The following is a 13554-nucleotide window of genomic DNA, read 5'->3' on the forward strand; positions in this document are numbered from 1 at the left end:
TGTTTATGAACTTTTGTAATGTAAGAATTATTGTCGCTATATAATAGTTGGAATTTGTAAGAATTTTTGTATCCTTAAGGTTTTTTTTCAATATTAGTCAAAAATTCTATAATATACATGTTAACAGGTTCCTTAACATGTCTTAACAGGTGCACCTGTTAATTTTCGTGTCGTGTTCGTGTTTGAAAAAAATGACACGATTAGTTAATAGGTCGTGTTCATGTTTGACCTTAACAGGTTCGTGTCTTAACAGGTTTCGTGTGACCGTTTATGCCAGCCTGATTGGAAGCTTTGCGCAAATGTACACGTTTTGATTCTCTCTTTGTTAATTAATAGTATTGCATATACGATTCTTTCCGCTGTGTATTCGTGAATTGTTATATGTTTATGTACTTATATTCTAACACTAATTGCAACCCAAAACAACTAAATCTCACATATGAATTAAACTTAACCCCTCTAGTTATGTCTAACTAGATTTATACCCGGTCGTTGACCGGGTTATGAACAATAAATTTATATTTTAGAGTACGCGAAACATGTTCAACTTTGTATATAAAAATACCATAAATTGATAAAAATACAAATATTCAATTTTTATTAGTCTATAATATCTAGTAAAATAAATCACCTCTCCTGTATTTATTTTCCTTAAACTTTCTACATTTGAAAAACCAAAAAAAAAACTCTTTCCTTTATTCACTAATTTAAACATCTTCATTTAATATACATATAATATAATACCTTTAATAAATAATTTTCAGGTGTAGATCTTTCAACACTTAAAATAACTACAATACCACCTTCAACATCAATTACTTTTACATTCAGCATCATTGTCGCCCTCATCACCGTTCCCCTGCCGCCCACACCACCGTCACTAACACAACCTCCGCCATCACTACCCCCACCGCCGTCACATTGTGCGGACATAAGTCTAGTAAGAATTAACATAAAGCATTGCAAAACCAAACTTAAGATAGTTGTAAACCCAAACCTTTTTGTAATTTCACAGTTCCAAGTCATTTTGTGCATTAATGTATGTATTTCTAATCCTTAGATAAATTGACACCAACAATGAATTTTGTTCCCTGATAAAAAGATAAAAATAGAAAAAATAATAGTCAAAATGAGCTATAATTCATCTATATTTGAGTTTTGACCAATTGTCCAAACTTAACAAGCAATTCGCATTGCCATGTCAAGGTTAGCCAGCTGAAAACAGGTCATGTATCATATTTCTTGCAAACATATACTATTTATTCTAGCATCATGAATTGGTGTAGCTTATTTCTTACAAGTTTGACCAATCATTTTAACCAAAGTATACCATGACATGCAAATTTTATACCATGCATGTCTGCAAGTTTGACTTCTAGCAAATCATATATTTACATCAAATTTTATACCATGCCTCCCAGCTCTATATAAACTTCTAAGTTAAATGGAAAGATATATTGTACAATAATGGTGAATTATATTTGTTTTATGCATCACAACAACCATCTATATATATCAATTAAATACAAATGTGCATCTAACTATTGTTATCAATCAAAATTTGTTCTTCCAACTATATTGGACGTAAAAAATAAATATAACAAAGAAATTAAGAATGTTATTGAAGCATCTTTGAAGTTTTTTATTTTTTATTTTTTACCGATGGGTTAAAAACCCTAGTGGTACCGTACCCCTAAAAATGGGGACTTGCAAACCAAGTCTTCAGGGTTTTCACCGGCGTATGCGTATATGCGGTAAACGCGCTGGGTACCAATAGGTACATGGCTCCAAATGGTGGCCACCCACTTACCCCTTTTCCCCATCTTTGAAGTTTTACAATTTCCTTTTTACTGACAGTTTATTAATTTCAAATCTTAAGTAAATATATCCATGTAATTATATGAGGTTAAAAAGAAACAAACAAATGTATAAAATAAATTTAAAAAAAAAATATTGGAATATAAGAAATTAACATCTTAGATATATCAAAACTTCGATCCATTCACAATAAAATGGTTTAAAAGATTTAAAGCATTATTGGAATAAATAAGTAACATATTTTATTTGATAACATGAAAAGATGATAGTTTAGTCTTCATCTATTAGATGGAACATATTCATTTTCAGCTTCACTTGATTCATATTACGTTTGATCAATGGATATCATCATCATCATTATCTCGTATGGAATGACTAATATAAATATGGAGAAAACATAAATGAACTAACATGAATATGGAGAAAACATGAAGAGATATGAATATAAAACACTTTACTGATTATTATTTTTTTTGAAATTTTTGATGTATTAAAATGAAAAAAAATTATTTGTGGTATTTGTAATGGTATAGAAAAATAATTTTAACATTTGTAAGGATTTTTTACTAATTAGAAACTTTGACTTTTGTTTATATGTATTAGGAAAAAAACTCCACTTTAGGGAACATGGTTTGATACGGGTAATTAGAAATTCAAAATAGTTGTGTCACAATTTTTATTGTATTTTTGATTAGGAAAGTGTTTTATTGTGTTAGCATGTTAATTAAATACATATTAGGTGTAAAAATATGTATATACCACATTATTAATTAGAAAATTGACTTCTTTTTAGTTGGAATAATTTGACTTTGAATTTAAAAGGTCAAGATTAATTTGCTTGTAAATTTAGATGGCTTAGATCATTTTGTGAAGTTGATTTTTTTCTCTATGCTATGGTAGCCATATATATATATATATAATAAAAGTGGTAACCGGTAACTTGTTTTTATCCGGTTGCTTACATTGCATAACTCAAAAAATAAAGTTGGTTACACTACATAGCTAATCGAGTAGTTGGTTACATTACATAACCTTTTGGTCATAGTTGGTTACACTCTCGTGCCATTATCCCTTTTGTTTTTATTATTTCTTTTTTCTTAAAAGAATTTGAAACCTACAAAAATCATATATCTTTTAATGTTATTATATTGTCAACATTTTTTGACCAAAATATCCTGAACTTAATCAAATACTACGCATTTTTTAAACCAAACATTATCACAAACAATGGAAAAGAAAACTCAAACAATAAATGACTTAGAGATTTTATATATAATTACAGTTGTACAGATTAGTTTGTCGACAAGGATGGCATAATGGGTGAAATGTCTTTTTTTACTTCATATCGATGATTTTCTTTACTTTCCAATTTCCATTACTAACATATTTAATTATTTTTGTTTCAAATTAATGTTAAAGTCAAAACATTGGGTGTAATAACTAACTTGCCTAGATTAGTTTTTTCTTTTCAATGGTGAGGATTAGATTTTTAGTTTATTTTAAAGGGTTGAGATTAAAAGATAAATTATTTTTTTCTCTTGGCTATGGTAACCATATATATATATATAATTAATTCCATCTTACAAAAAAGCTGCTCATTTGGTTATAACCATATTAGGATTGTTAATCTGTTTGCTAGCAAGTAACCAACATTGTGTTGGTCTTCAAGATTCCATATTTCAAACTATAGGTTCAGTATTATTCAAATCAATATGTTGAATAAAAGTTTGTATCTATCATGATTTATAAAAGTCATTGTACAAATCATTGTAGGTCAGTAGGTGTCACAGCTCCATTATAACCGAAGCCATCGTTATCCATACTAATATAAAGTGCACAAATGGCTTCTAAAGGTTATAAAAAAAGCCAAGGGAATCCTAATCCTCGGATCTAGTAATGATATTTTCTTGGCTTTATACCTAGCTTGCTAGCAAGTGGGCTAAAAGTATGATAATAATATGGCCCTTTTTTTTGGACATGTTGCATGTTAAGAGATTTGTTTACTTTAAAGTGTACTATCTTTAAAATTATATTGAGCCAACCTTTTTGGATCTATTTTCACATTTTTTAGTTCAAACTATTGTGTTCCAGATATCATATTATAGCCATTGGTAGCATACTTTTTTTTCCGCAAAAACTTTCTTTTTAACGTCTATATATATATTAGGAATAATGGCACGTGAGTGTAACCAACTATGACCAAAAGGTTATGTAATGTAACCAACTACTCGACTAGCTATGTAGTGTAACCAACTTTGTTCTTTGGGTTATGCAATATAAGTAACCGGATACAAAACAAGTTGCCGGTTACCACCTTTATTTTTATGGGATAATGGCACAGGAGTGTAACCAACTATGACCAAAAGGTTATGTAATGTAACCAACTACTCGACTAGCTATATAGTGTAACCACCTTTGTTTGTTGGGCTATGTAATGTAAGCAACCGGATGGGAAACAGGTTGTTGGTTACCACTTTCATTTTTATTCTTTTTTAATTAAAAAAAGGGGTCACGTGTCACATATATTAAGAATATATATTTACTAAATATTTATATATAAACAATTATATTTAATGTATATATATATACACACCTATTTTCTCTACAAAGTGTTAGAATATGAACACATAAATAACCATATAATCACGAGTAAGCGCAACAGAAGAAATCGAATCAAATATGCAATCAAATTAATTAACAAAGAATAGAATTGAGTCATGTACCTTATGCAAAGCTCCAATAAGATGATAATAATAATGATATTATTATTGCTTAGGGTTTAAAGCAAAACCCCTCTACGATCGCACACTAGACACCCCGAATAACGTATGTTAGTACTCGATCACAAACCAAACAAACCTTTTGCTTGAACCTTAAACTTCAAAGTCGAAACCCCTCTTAGAAGAATGAATTTCGGCCCCTTCAAAGAAAGGAAGAAAAAGGAGAGAATTTGCTTATGTGAAAAAGTATATGAAAAACCAAGAATTAACATATCTTGGAAAATAAGCAACATAAAGGCTTAAATGAGCCTCTAATGTGCCGTCCCCCTACATGGGCTTTAGGTCCAAGTCCATTTTTTGATTTTCACATTTTAATCCTCCTCTTTAATCAATTAAATATAACTAACCCTTTAATTATGTTTAATTAATCATTTCGTGATCAAACTAATCAATATATTTCTTTAATATATCAATTAATATTACCGAGTTACCATGTCATTTTATGTGACCCTGTAGGCTTAAATTATTCCCGGATATGCGATTTATAATAAAATGATCACACTCCAACACAAAGTACACCACATTGATCATGGTGGCGACGGTTTTGATTTTGAAGATTACAGCAACAAGCGACCTCTCTAGCTTTTCTACGAATCGACATGGTGAAACCATTTGTCTACGACGGCGAAGGAGAAATTTATATAGATATAGATATATAGTGATAGATAGAAGAAGATATATTGATTGATGATGATATGGTAAATCGGGTAGGTTAATATATTTTGGTTTAAATTCTCATTGGGTTGTGTTCCATAGTTCGTGTGATAAAATGAAGAAGATAAACGAAGCAAAAGAAATGAATAATTCTATAACTTTATTTTTGTTAGTGGAATTACAAAGTTGGTTACACTACATAGCTAGTTGAGTAGTTGGTTACATTACATAACCTTTTGTTCATAGTTGGTTACACTACATAACCTTTTAGTCATAGTTGGTTACACTCCGGTGTCATTATCCTTAAGTTTATTTTTGGCTTAACCGGATGGAAACTTGAAGTAGCCGGTAGCTTACATGACATAACCCAAAAAACAAAGGTGGTTACACTACATAGCTTGTCGAGTAGTTGATTACATTACATAACCTTTTGGTCATAGTTGGTTACATTCTGGTGCCGTTATCCCTATATATTATATTAAAAAACTTAAAAGATACGAGTATATTTTTTAGAAAACTAACAAGATGATTGTTTTATCCCCGTCTCAATGCCGACTTGGTAGGGACGTTACGAAGAAGACTAGGGTATATTTGGCAAGAAAAAAAAGGAAAAATTGGAGCTGAGACTCCGGTTAGGAGGTGGAGTTGGAGCTCGATATTAGAACGGGCCAGAAGTTGGTTTTTTTATTTTTATTTTTCAGTCTGTTAGAGAAATTTTTTTATTTTAGAGGCCCAACTTTATGAAGCTTGTTTTCAATACTATATGTCTAGATCCGAAGCTATACTTTTTAAATTTAAGCTAATTTCTAAAAACTTTGAGCTAAAAACTTCTAAAAAGTCCTTAAAAACCTTTACCAAACATACCTTGTATGTAATTATGCTATATGATGAGTTAGTTTTTTCTTTTTGTTATCTTTATAAGTTATTTTGTACACTTATGAATCAATATATATCATATATATGTTTCAGTTGCTTTTTCTAGTAGCAAATTAGCTATTACATATATTCCAACATTTTTCATATAATTAGAAAAATTTGGCATCCTATCACATAATTTAACTTTTATTGCTCCCCAACTCTAAGTGGGATCCTACCACAAGTATCCATAAAGCATGTGTCATGTGCTTGTGACCTTATCAAATATTATAGTGATCATCCAAATTTCTTTAAGTTATTATCATGGTTGTCATTTTCGTATAACTATCATCCCACTAGCTTGCATATATGAATGTAAGATCAAGTATGGGACCGAAACAGTTAATGTCTATGTTAATTGAATCAAATTCTATGTTAATTCATTATAAGCCTAGCTAAAGAAATATCGCTAAGAATAAAAAAATAATATGAAAAGAAACCAACAAACCAATAGAAAGCAAAAGGAAACAAACGATAGAACATCAAAAGGTTCAGGAATGATCTCCTTTCCAAAGGCAAGATTTGAAAGCACAATTTTGCAAAAGAAATACCCCAAGGTTTGAGACTTTGAGTTTGACATCGAATCATGAGTTGAAATAATCGTTGTACTGGTCCTGTCTGATCTGATTTGGTAATGACGATATCATATCATCTGAAAATTACATTTGATACACACACACTATCTTTTAATAAACTAAAAACTTGTTAACATATAGTTTTTATTTAAGAAAAATGTTTTGTTCTAACTTCTAAACATGTTTGTATCATATTTCAGCAAAACTCATAAAACTATCGAAGGAAAAGTGGCATAACGAATCATTTTTTTATCTGTTAAGTTACGGCCTTTAACAAACGGGCTTATTATTAATTATTACGAGTAGTATTAGAAAAGCCAATAAAATTAAAGAGATCCATATCCATTAATGATACATCACACTAATTAAAGCTTCCTTATAATTGAGGTAATTAGTCACTGAAGATTCATCGTACCTAAACTTAATCATATATAAAGGGTATTATTTAATGTTTAGTAAAGAGATCGAATGGTTTTTTTTTTTAATTACGGTTACATTAGAGTATCATCCGACTATCAGTGTTAATTATCAGCCAATTATATTTCAACACCAAATTACCAATTTAAAAAGGAAACTCAATATTTTACCAAAAAACATCTTATAATATTCAAACTCAAAACCTTATATAATACTACTGAATGTTATATCACCATCAAAATGTCACTTGATTCAAAAGCCAGAAAGAGTTGATATACTTTTGGCATCTTTAGTAAAAGGGTCAAACCATGCCCACTAATCCGGTATATCCTTTGTTAGGCAATTAGGCTACTATCAAATCTTGATATTTAGTACTACTATAATAATAAAGGTCTTTCTCGATCATAATCTGAATAGAATTAATTGATCAGGCCATTAGGTCTAGGTTATCGAGAATTCGGTCTTCTACAATCAAATTTGTTATGACCATTTCTAGCTTAACTTATTACAAGCCAAATGTAGCTTCAACGTTCCGCTTTAAAATAATCATTTTAACAAAAAAATAAGAAGTTAATAATAATAATAATAACTCATAGGCTTCTACACTCATCGTTCAGTGTGGGTGTTGAACTTTGGGCATTCCTAATGAAGTGTTTTATAAGGTTTTTTACTAATTAAAAAAGTTTTTGTATAAGATTTTTTCACATGAAGTTTTCTATAAGATTTTTTCATATGAGTGAAAACTTTATCTTTCATAGGTTATAGATCTTCATAGGTTATAGATCTTCAAGTATATAAAAGATTATAGACCTCTCTCTTTTCTTTGTTTAGTTATTAAAAACTTCTTTTTTAAACTTTTACCATTGAAGCAATAACTAGAAGCTACACACCGACATGATTCATCTATCAGAAAGACTAGTTAATGTCAAAAAAATTATATAACTCTCTCTTTTCTTTGTTTAGTTATTAAAAAATATAGTTAATTTTTTTTTAAGCCTTTATCATTGGAGCAATAATTTAAACACCCAGGTACCCTATATCTACAAAGACGAGTACCTAAGGACTAGGGGGGGGGGGGGGATTACAGATGGTTTATTTAAGAGTTAAGTACTTTTTTCGTCCCTGTGGTTTCTCGTTTGTTCACTTTTCATCCTCGCCGTTATCTTTTGTCTAAAATCATCCCCGTGCTTGTCTTTTCGTCCTTGCCGTTATACCGTTTCCGTTAGACCCTAACACGTGCCATGCACGTGAGGGCATTTTTGGAATTTCCTTTACAAATACTCGTTATATATCCCTAAAAACACAAAATCCTCATATTTTCCCACATTAGATATTTTGCAGCCCTTTTCTTCTTTCTCTCCCAAGCATCTCTTTACAGAAATCACAAATGGTTGTTCACTGTGTGTGTGGGAAGGCTTCAATCGTTCGAACATTATGGACTACAAGGAACCCAGGTCGTCGATTTTATTGTTGTTCAAATATTGTAAGTAATAAAAAATCCCTAATTTTTAGCTTTTTGATTTTGTTATTTTCTTGGAAATCAAAGTGTATCTTAACAGGGATCAAATAATTATGGCTTTATTGGATGAGTTGATCCACCAATGTGTGCAAGATCCATGAACATTATACCTGGATTGCTTAGAGCTAAAAACACTATGGAAGAAAATTTGAAGGAAAAAAATGATCAAGTAAAGAAATTGAAGAAGTGTTTGATTCTTAGCTGGGTGTTTTTCATATGTTTTTGGAGGTATATGTGCTAATTTGGTTGGTTTAGATATGTGGTTTATATTTTGGTATGCTCTTGTACTCCCTATTCTTGTAATCCTGTAATGTACTATGATGAATGGAATTTAAGTTTTTAATGTTTCTAATTATTCTTGTAATTTTGTACACTCTTGTAATCTATATTCTTGTAAACAAAATGTAATTGGAGTTGGACATAAGTGCAATGCCACCACTGAAATTGCATTTTGAAAAAAGTCTAGTATTTACATACAAAGTTTAAAGAAAATGCAGTAAACAAATGGCATACTGCACCAATTTGCACTTTAACTTGCAGTAAACAAAGTGCATGACATAAAGTTTAAAGAAAATGCAGAAAATACAAAATTACAGTTCCACAAAAGTGCAATGCAAACCAATTAAAATTACATTCTACTTTAAACTAAAAGCAGTATAGAAAGTGCAAAGCAACCATTGAAATTACATATCAGAGTACCAAAATACAAGGTCATGATTTTTAAGATACCAAAGTGCCAAAAGATAGAACATTACAGACCAAATTAAAAGATAAGCAAATTGTCTGAAACATAGAACATTACAACCAAGTTGAAAGATAACCAAATTGTCTGAAACATAGAAAATTACAACCAAATTGAAACAAGTTTACAAGTTTCCCACTGGTTAACTTGCAGATTGACTTGCACTTTGACTTGCACTTTGATTTGCACCACTAGGTTTTCTTGATCTCTTAACACCTGCACCAGAGTTGCTTGCCTCACCAACAACATTCTTTCTCTTCACCCCTTTCTTGGATTGACTTGCTTGAGTTTGAGTCTGACTTTGTTGTTGACCCTTGCACTGCCTTCTATTGTGTCCTTTGTTCTATTGTGTCTTCCCAGTCCTTGTAAGCTTACCATTTTTAACCATTTTTCCTTCTTCTAGTTCCATGACACTCTTCCTTCTTAGTTTCTTAGGTCTGCCAACTTGAGTCTTATGAACAGGAGGGAGAAGCCTAGTTGGACAATTATTCTTTGGCCATGAAAAAGATCCAGTGACAGGCTCCACCTTAAAACTATAAACCTCTTTCCATGTATCTAACCTATAGCATGGATCAACCCAATCCTCAACTATTGTGTCATGCACAGAATTATCTCTAGCATTCCAAATACCACAAACTGCATGCTTGCAGGGCATACCAGTCAATTGCCACTTTCTGCAACTACATGTCCTCTCCTGTATATCAACTACACATTGATCCCTGTATGAATCCTTAACCTGAAATCTATGTGATCCATTCCATAAAGCAGTACAATGGTTTGCAGCATTCTTAATGGACTCAAATAATGCAGAAGCTGTAGGTGTCAATGGACCCTTCTGTGTATCAATTATCTTTTGAACAATGACAATCCTTTTCATGAGATACTCCCTAATATACTCTAGGCAACTAATTATTGGTTTCTCCCTACCCTCAACCAACTTACTATTGAAACTCTCACAAATATTGTGCAATAGTATATCACAATGTGCCCTGCCTGTATATAACAATTGTTCAATAGTTATAATACTTAAACTTAAACAAGATACAGTTTTGCAAAATCATAAAAGTATACATTGCATACCTGAAAAATGTGCCCTGCTCCAGTGGTGGGGAGGTACTGCCTTCAAATAGTTATAAGCACCTTCATTTTGTTGTCTCAACTCCTCCATTGCAGCTTCAAAATCCTGCTCGGTAGTACTGATTGCACACTTCCATAGCAAGTCTCTTATGATTTCACCCCTAAAAGTTCTACTCATGTTTTCATAGATATGCCTTAAGCAAAATCTATGTTCAGCCACTGGAAATAGTTTTGCAATTGCTGGTACCAAACCCTTCTGCCTGTCTGACATGAAAGTGAAATTACTTTGTGGAGATAGATCTAGGTCTTCTCCCAAGCAAACTAGAAACCATCTCCATGAATTAAAACATTTTGCCTCAACTATAGCATATGCAAGGGGATAGATTCCATTGTTAGGATCTACCCCAACTGTAGTTAGAACTTGTCCTGGATATGGACCTATCATAAAGGCTCCATCAAATCCTAGCAGGTCTCTCCTACAAGCCTCGAATCCTTCTTTTAATGGCCCCAAGCAGATATAGATCCTCTTGAACTGTCTTGTTTCTGAATTAGGGTTTGCTTCTACATTTGTCCCAATTCTGATTGTTGTGTTTGGGTTTCTCTGCTGCAACTCCAAACAGTAATCTCTCAACCTTGCACATTGTTGGGTGTAATCTCCTTCAAGCAGTTTCTTTGCTCTACTTTTTGCCCTAGAAGCAGTCAACCTTTTCACTCCCAATTGATACCTATAATTAATTCACAAGTAAATAAAGAATTAACAACTAAATAAACAACTAATAGAGCTAATATCAATTCACAAGTAAATAAATTAACAACTAAATTAAGTAACAACTAAATAAACAACTAATATCAATTCACATATAAATAATTTAACAACTAAATTAATTAAAAACTAAATAAATTAACAATTAAGAAGTCACCTTTTTGAGATAATGTCCTGAATGGCAGCTCCTTTGATTTTTGCTCCTAAGTGTTCTTAGTTGTAGACATTTATGTTCTTCAATTAATGTCTTCACCATCCACCTATTTTCACCCTTTCTCTTCGAAACAAATAAGGTCCATGGGCATGTGGGTTTTTCTACCTTTTTGACTTTCTTTTCTGGTCCAGATTCTCTCTCACATTCCCCAACATCTCTTTCTTCCACAACAACCCCTTACCTTTTGAGTTACTACCCTTTTGACCCTCAACATCCTTTGCAGTGTCATGCAGACCCTTAACACCCTTTCCTCTGTCATGCATACCCTTAACACCCCCTACATTGCTTTCTTTTTTTCTGGTGAAGATAATTGTTGTTTCTCTGCTGCAACTCTAGCCTTTGTATATTTTTGCTTAGGTTCAGTAACAGTCCCAAAACATCTTGCCCTGACCCTTTCCTTGTCATCTTTCACAAATCTAATATCCCTCCTAGTTTCAATGGCATGCTTCTTGACCATTTCTTTCACAGGCAGTTTTTACCCAAACACTTGAGTTACATAAAAGTTGCTCTTAACAAACTGCTTTTGAGCCATTGCCTTCACTTGGTTGTTTCTCCTAAACAATTTTAATTGCCTTTTCCTTAGTCCTTCTATGGTGTCATCATCGGGCCCACTATCAAAGTCATCAAAGTCAATGCCCAATATCTCTTCACTTACATTCAATTCATCTATATGTGGTGTAAATTCAACTCCTTTAGATGCTTGCATACCTACTGGTTCTTTCTGAATTACTGGTTCTTGCATCACTTCTGGTTCTTGCAGTACTTCTGGTTCTTGCATACCTTCTGGTTCTAAGTTAAACTCAAAGTCATTCATATTAACCTCAACATCAATAACTGGTTCCTTCTCATTCATGTTATCTCTCACATTCTCTCTATCTACTTCATTAACTTCTTCACTCTCCTCGTCATCCCCAACTTCCCTCTCTTTCTTTGGTTCAAAGTCAACATCCTCACTATCATCTCCCTCTGACCTACTTTGAGTCTCTTCTTCACCATCTATTTCATTATCCTTCTCTTCTACACCATCTGTTTCACTATCCTCGGTCACTTCTACAGCCTCTGTTTCTTCTAAAGTAACCACATTCTCCCTAATTGGTTCATTCTCAAGCTCAGTGTACATTGGTTCTTCTAAACTAACCACATTCTCCCTAATTGGTTCAAGCTCAGGAGTTTTCTCCCTAATTTGGTCAATAGATAACCCAGTACCATGTTCCACATAAACATCAATTTGTTTATACTTAGGAGCATATTTTTTCATTGTTACAATATGCTGGTCACATACTAATGCCCTAAAATGCCCTAAGCCCATCATCTAAACTGCTTTCAGTTACTAAGTAGTGATAATAACATAACCCATGTTTATAACCAATCTCCCTCATAATTTCATGCATGTCATTCAAACAAAACTCTTCTAAATCAATAAAATCAAAAGAAGCAACCTTTCCATCTACATATTGTCTTTTAGGGTTTGTGATAAACTTACCACCATGATGAACGTTTAAGCTTAGCTAACCCTTCGTAATCCTCTGTAAACAACACAAAAAAAATAAATTAAGTTATATTAAATTAATTAGAAAATTCAAATAAAACCCTAAAAATATACTAACCGAATATAAACGACATAGCGACGAGCTTCATGGTTCTCCTCATCCATTTTGCAGGTGTTTTGTAGGGGGTGAAGTAATGTGAGGGGATTTGTTTAGTTTTATTGGTTTTCTTCTTCATCGTAAATACCACAGGGACGATTATACTGAAATCAGGGGGAAAATGGGGTGGGTGGGTTTTTATATATCATTGCATATGATTTGCACGAGGAAAGGCAGGTGCCAAAAGACATAACTACCCCTCACGTGACTTGCACGTGGGGGTTAACGGACTAAAGGACGAAAAGACAACCACAGGGATGATTTTAGACAAAAGATAACGACGAGGATGAAAAGTGAACAAACGAAAAACCACAGGGACGAAAAAAGTACTTAACTCTTTATTTAATTATACCCAAAGATATTATTATACTTTAGGATTTAAAAAGCGTTCAAAGTTTTTTTCAAGAAAATAAAATAAAGAAATGTCCAAAGTT

At 32.2% G+C, this 13554-nt stretch overlaps 1 protein-coding gene across 1 annotated transcript; it reads right to left on the bottom strand.

The window, feature by feature from the left end:
* Window positions 1–9763: 9763 nt before the first annotated feature.
* Window positions 9764–11737, bottom strand: LOC122604617. Its single transcript, XM_043777494.1, has 3 exons — window positions 11580–11737; window positions 10501–11222; window positions 9764–10413 (listed from the first exon to the last, which is right to left on the bottom strand). Exons 1-3 carry the CDS (start codon window positions 11735–11737, stop codon window positions 9764–9766), a joined length of 1530 nt encoding a protein of 509 aa, XP_043633429.1.
* Window positions 11738–13554: the final 1817 nt, after the last annotated feature.

This window comes from Erigeron canadensis, chromosome 6, assembly GCF_010389155.1.
Source record: "Erigeron canadensis isolate Cc75 chromosome 6, C_canadensis_v1, whole genome shotgun sequence".
NCBI lineage: Eukaryota > Viridiplantae > Streptophyta > Magnoliopsida > Asterales > Asteraceae > Erigeron > Erigeron canadensis.

What these genes read in the sequence shown, in the direction of transcription:
- LOC122604617 (XM_043777494.1), bottom strand. Translation starts at nt 11,737, where the DNA reads ATGCATGACAGAGGAAAGGGTGTTAAGGGTCTGCATGACACTGCAAAG. An exon ending in CAGAAAAGAAAGTCAAAAAG is followed by an intron (nt 11,223 to 11,579) that starts GTAGAAAAACCC and finishes AATTAATTATAG; the next exon opens with GTATCAATTGGGAGTGAAAA. An exon ending in GAGCAGGGCACATTTTTCAG is followed by an intron (nt 10,414 to 10,500) that starts GTATGCAATGTA and finishes TGTTATATACAG; the next exon opens with GCAGGGCACATTGTGATATA.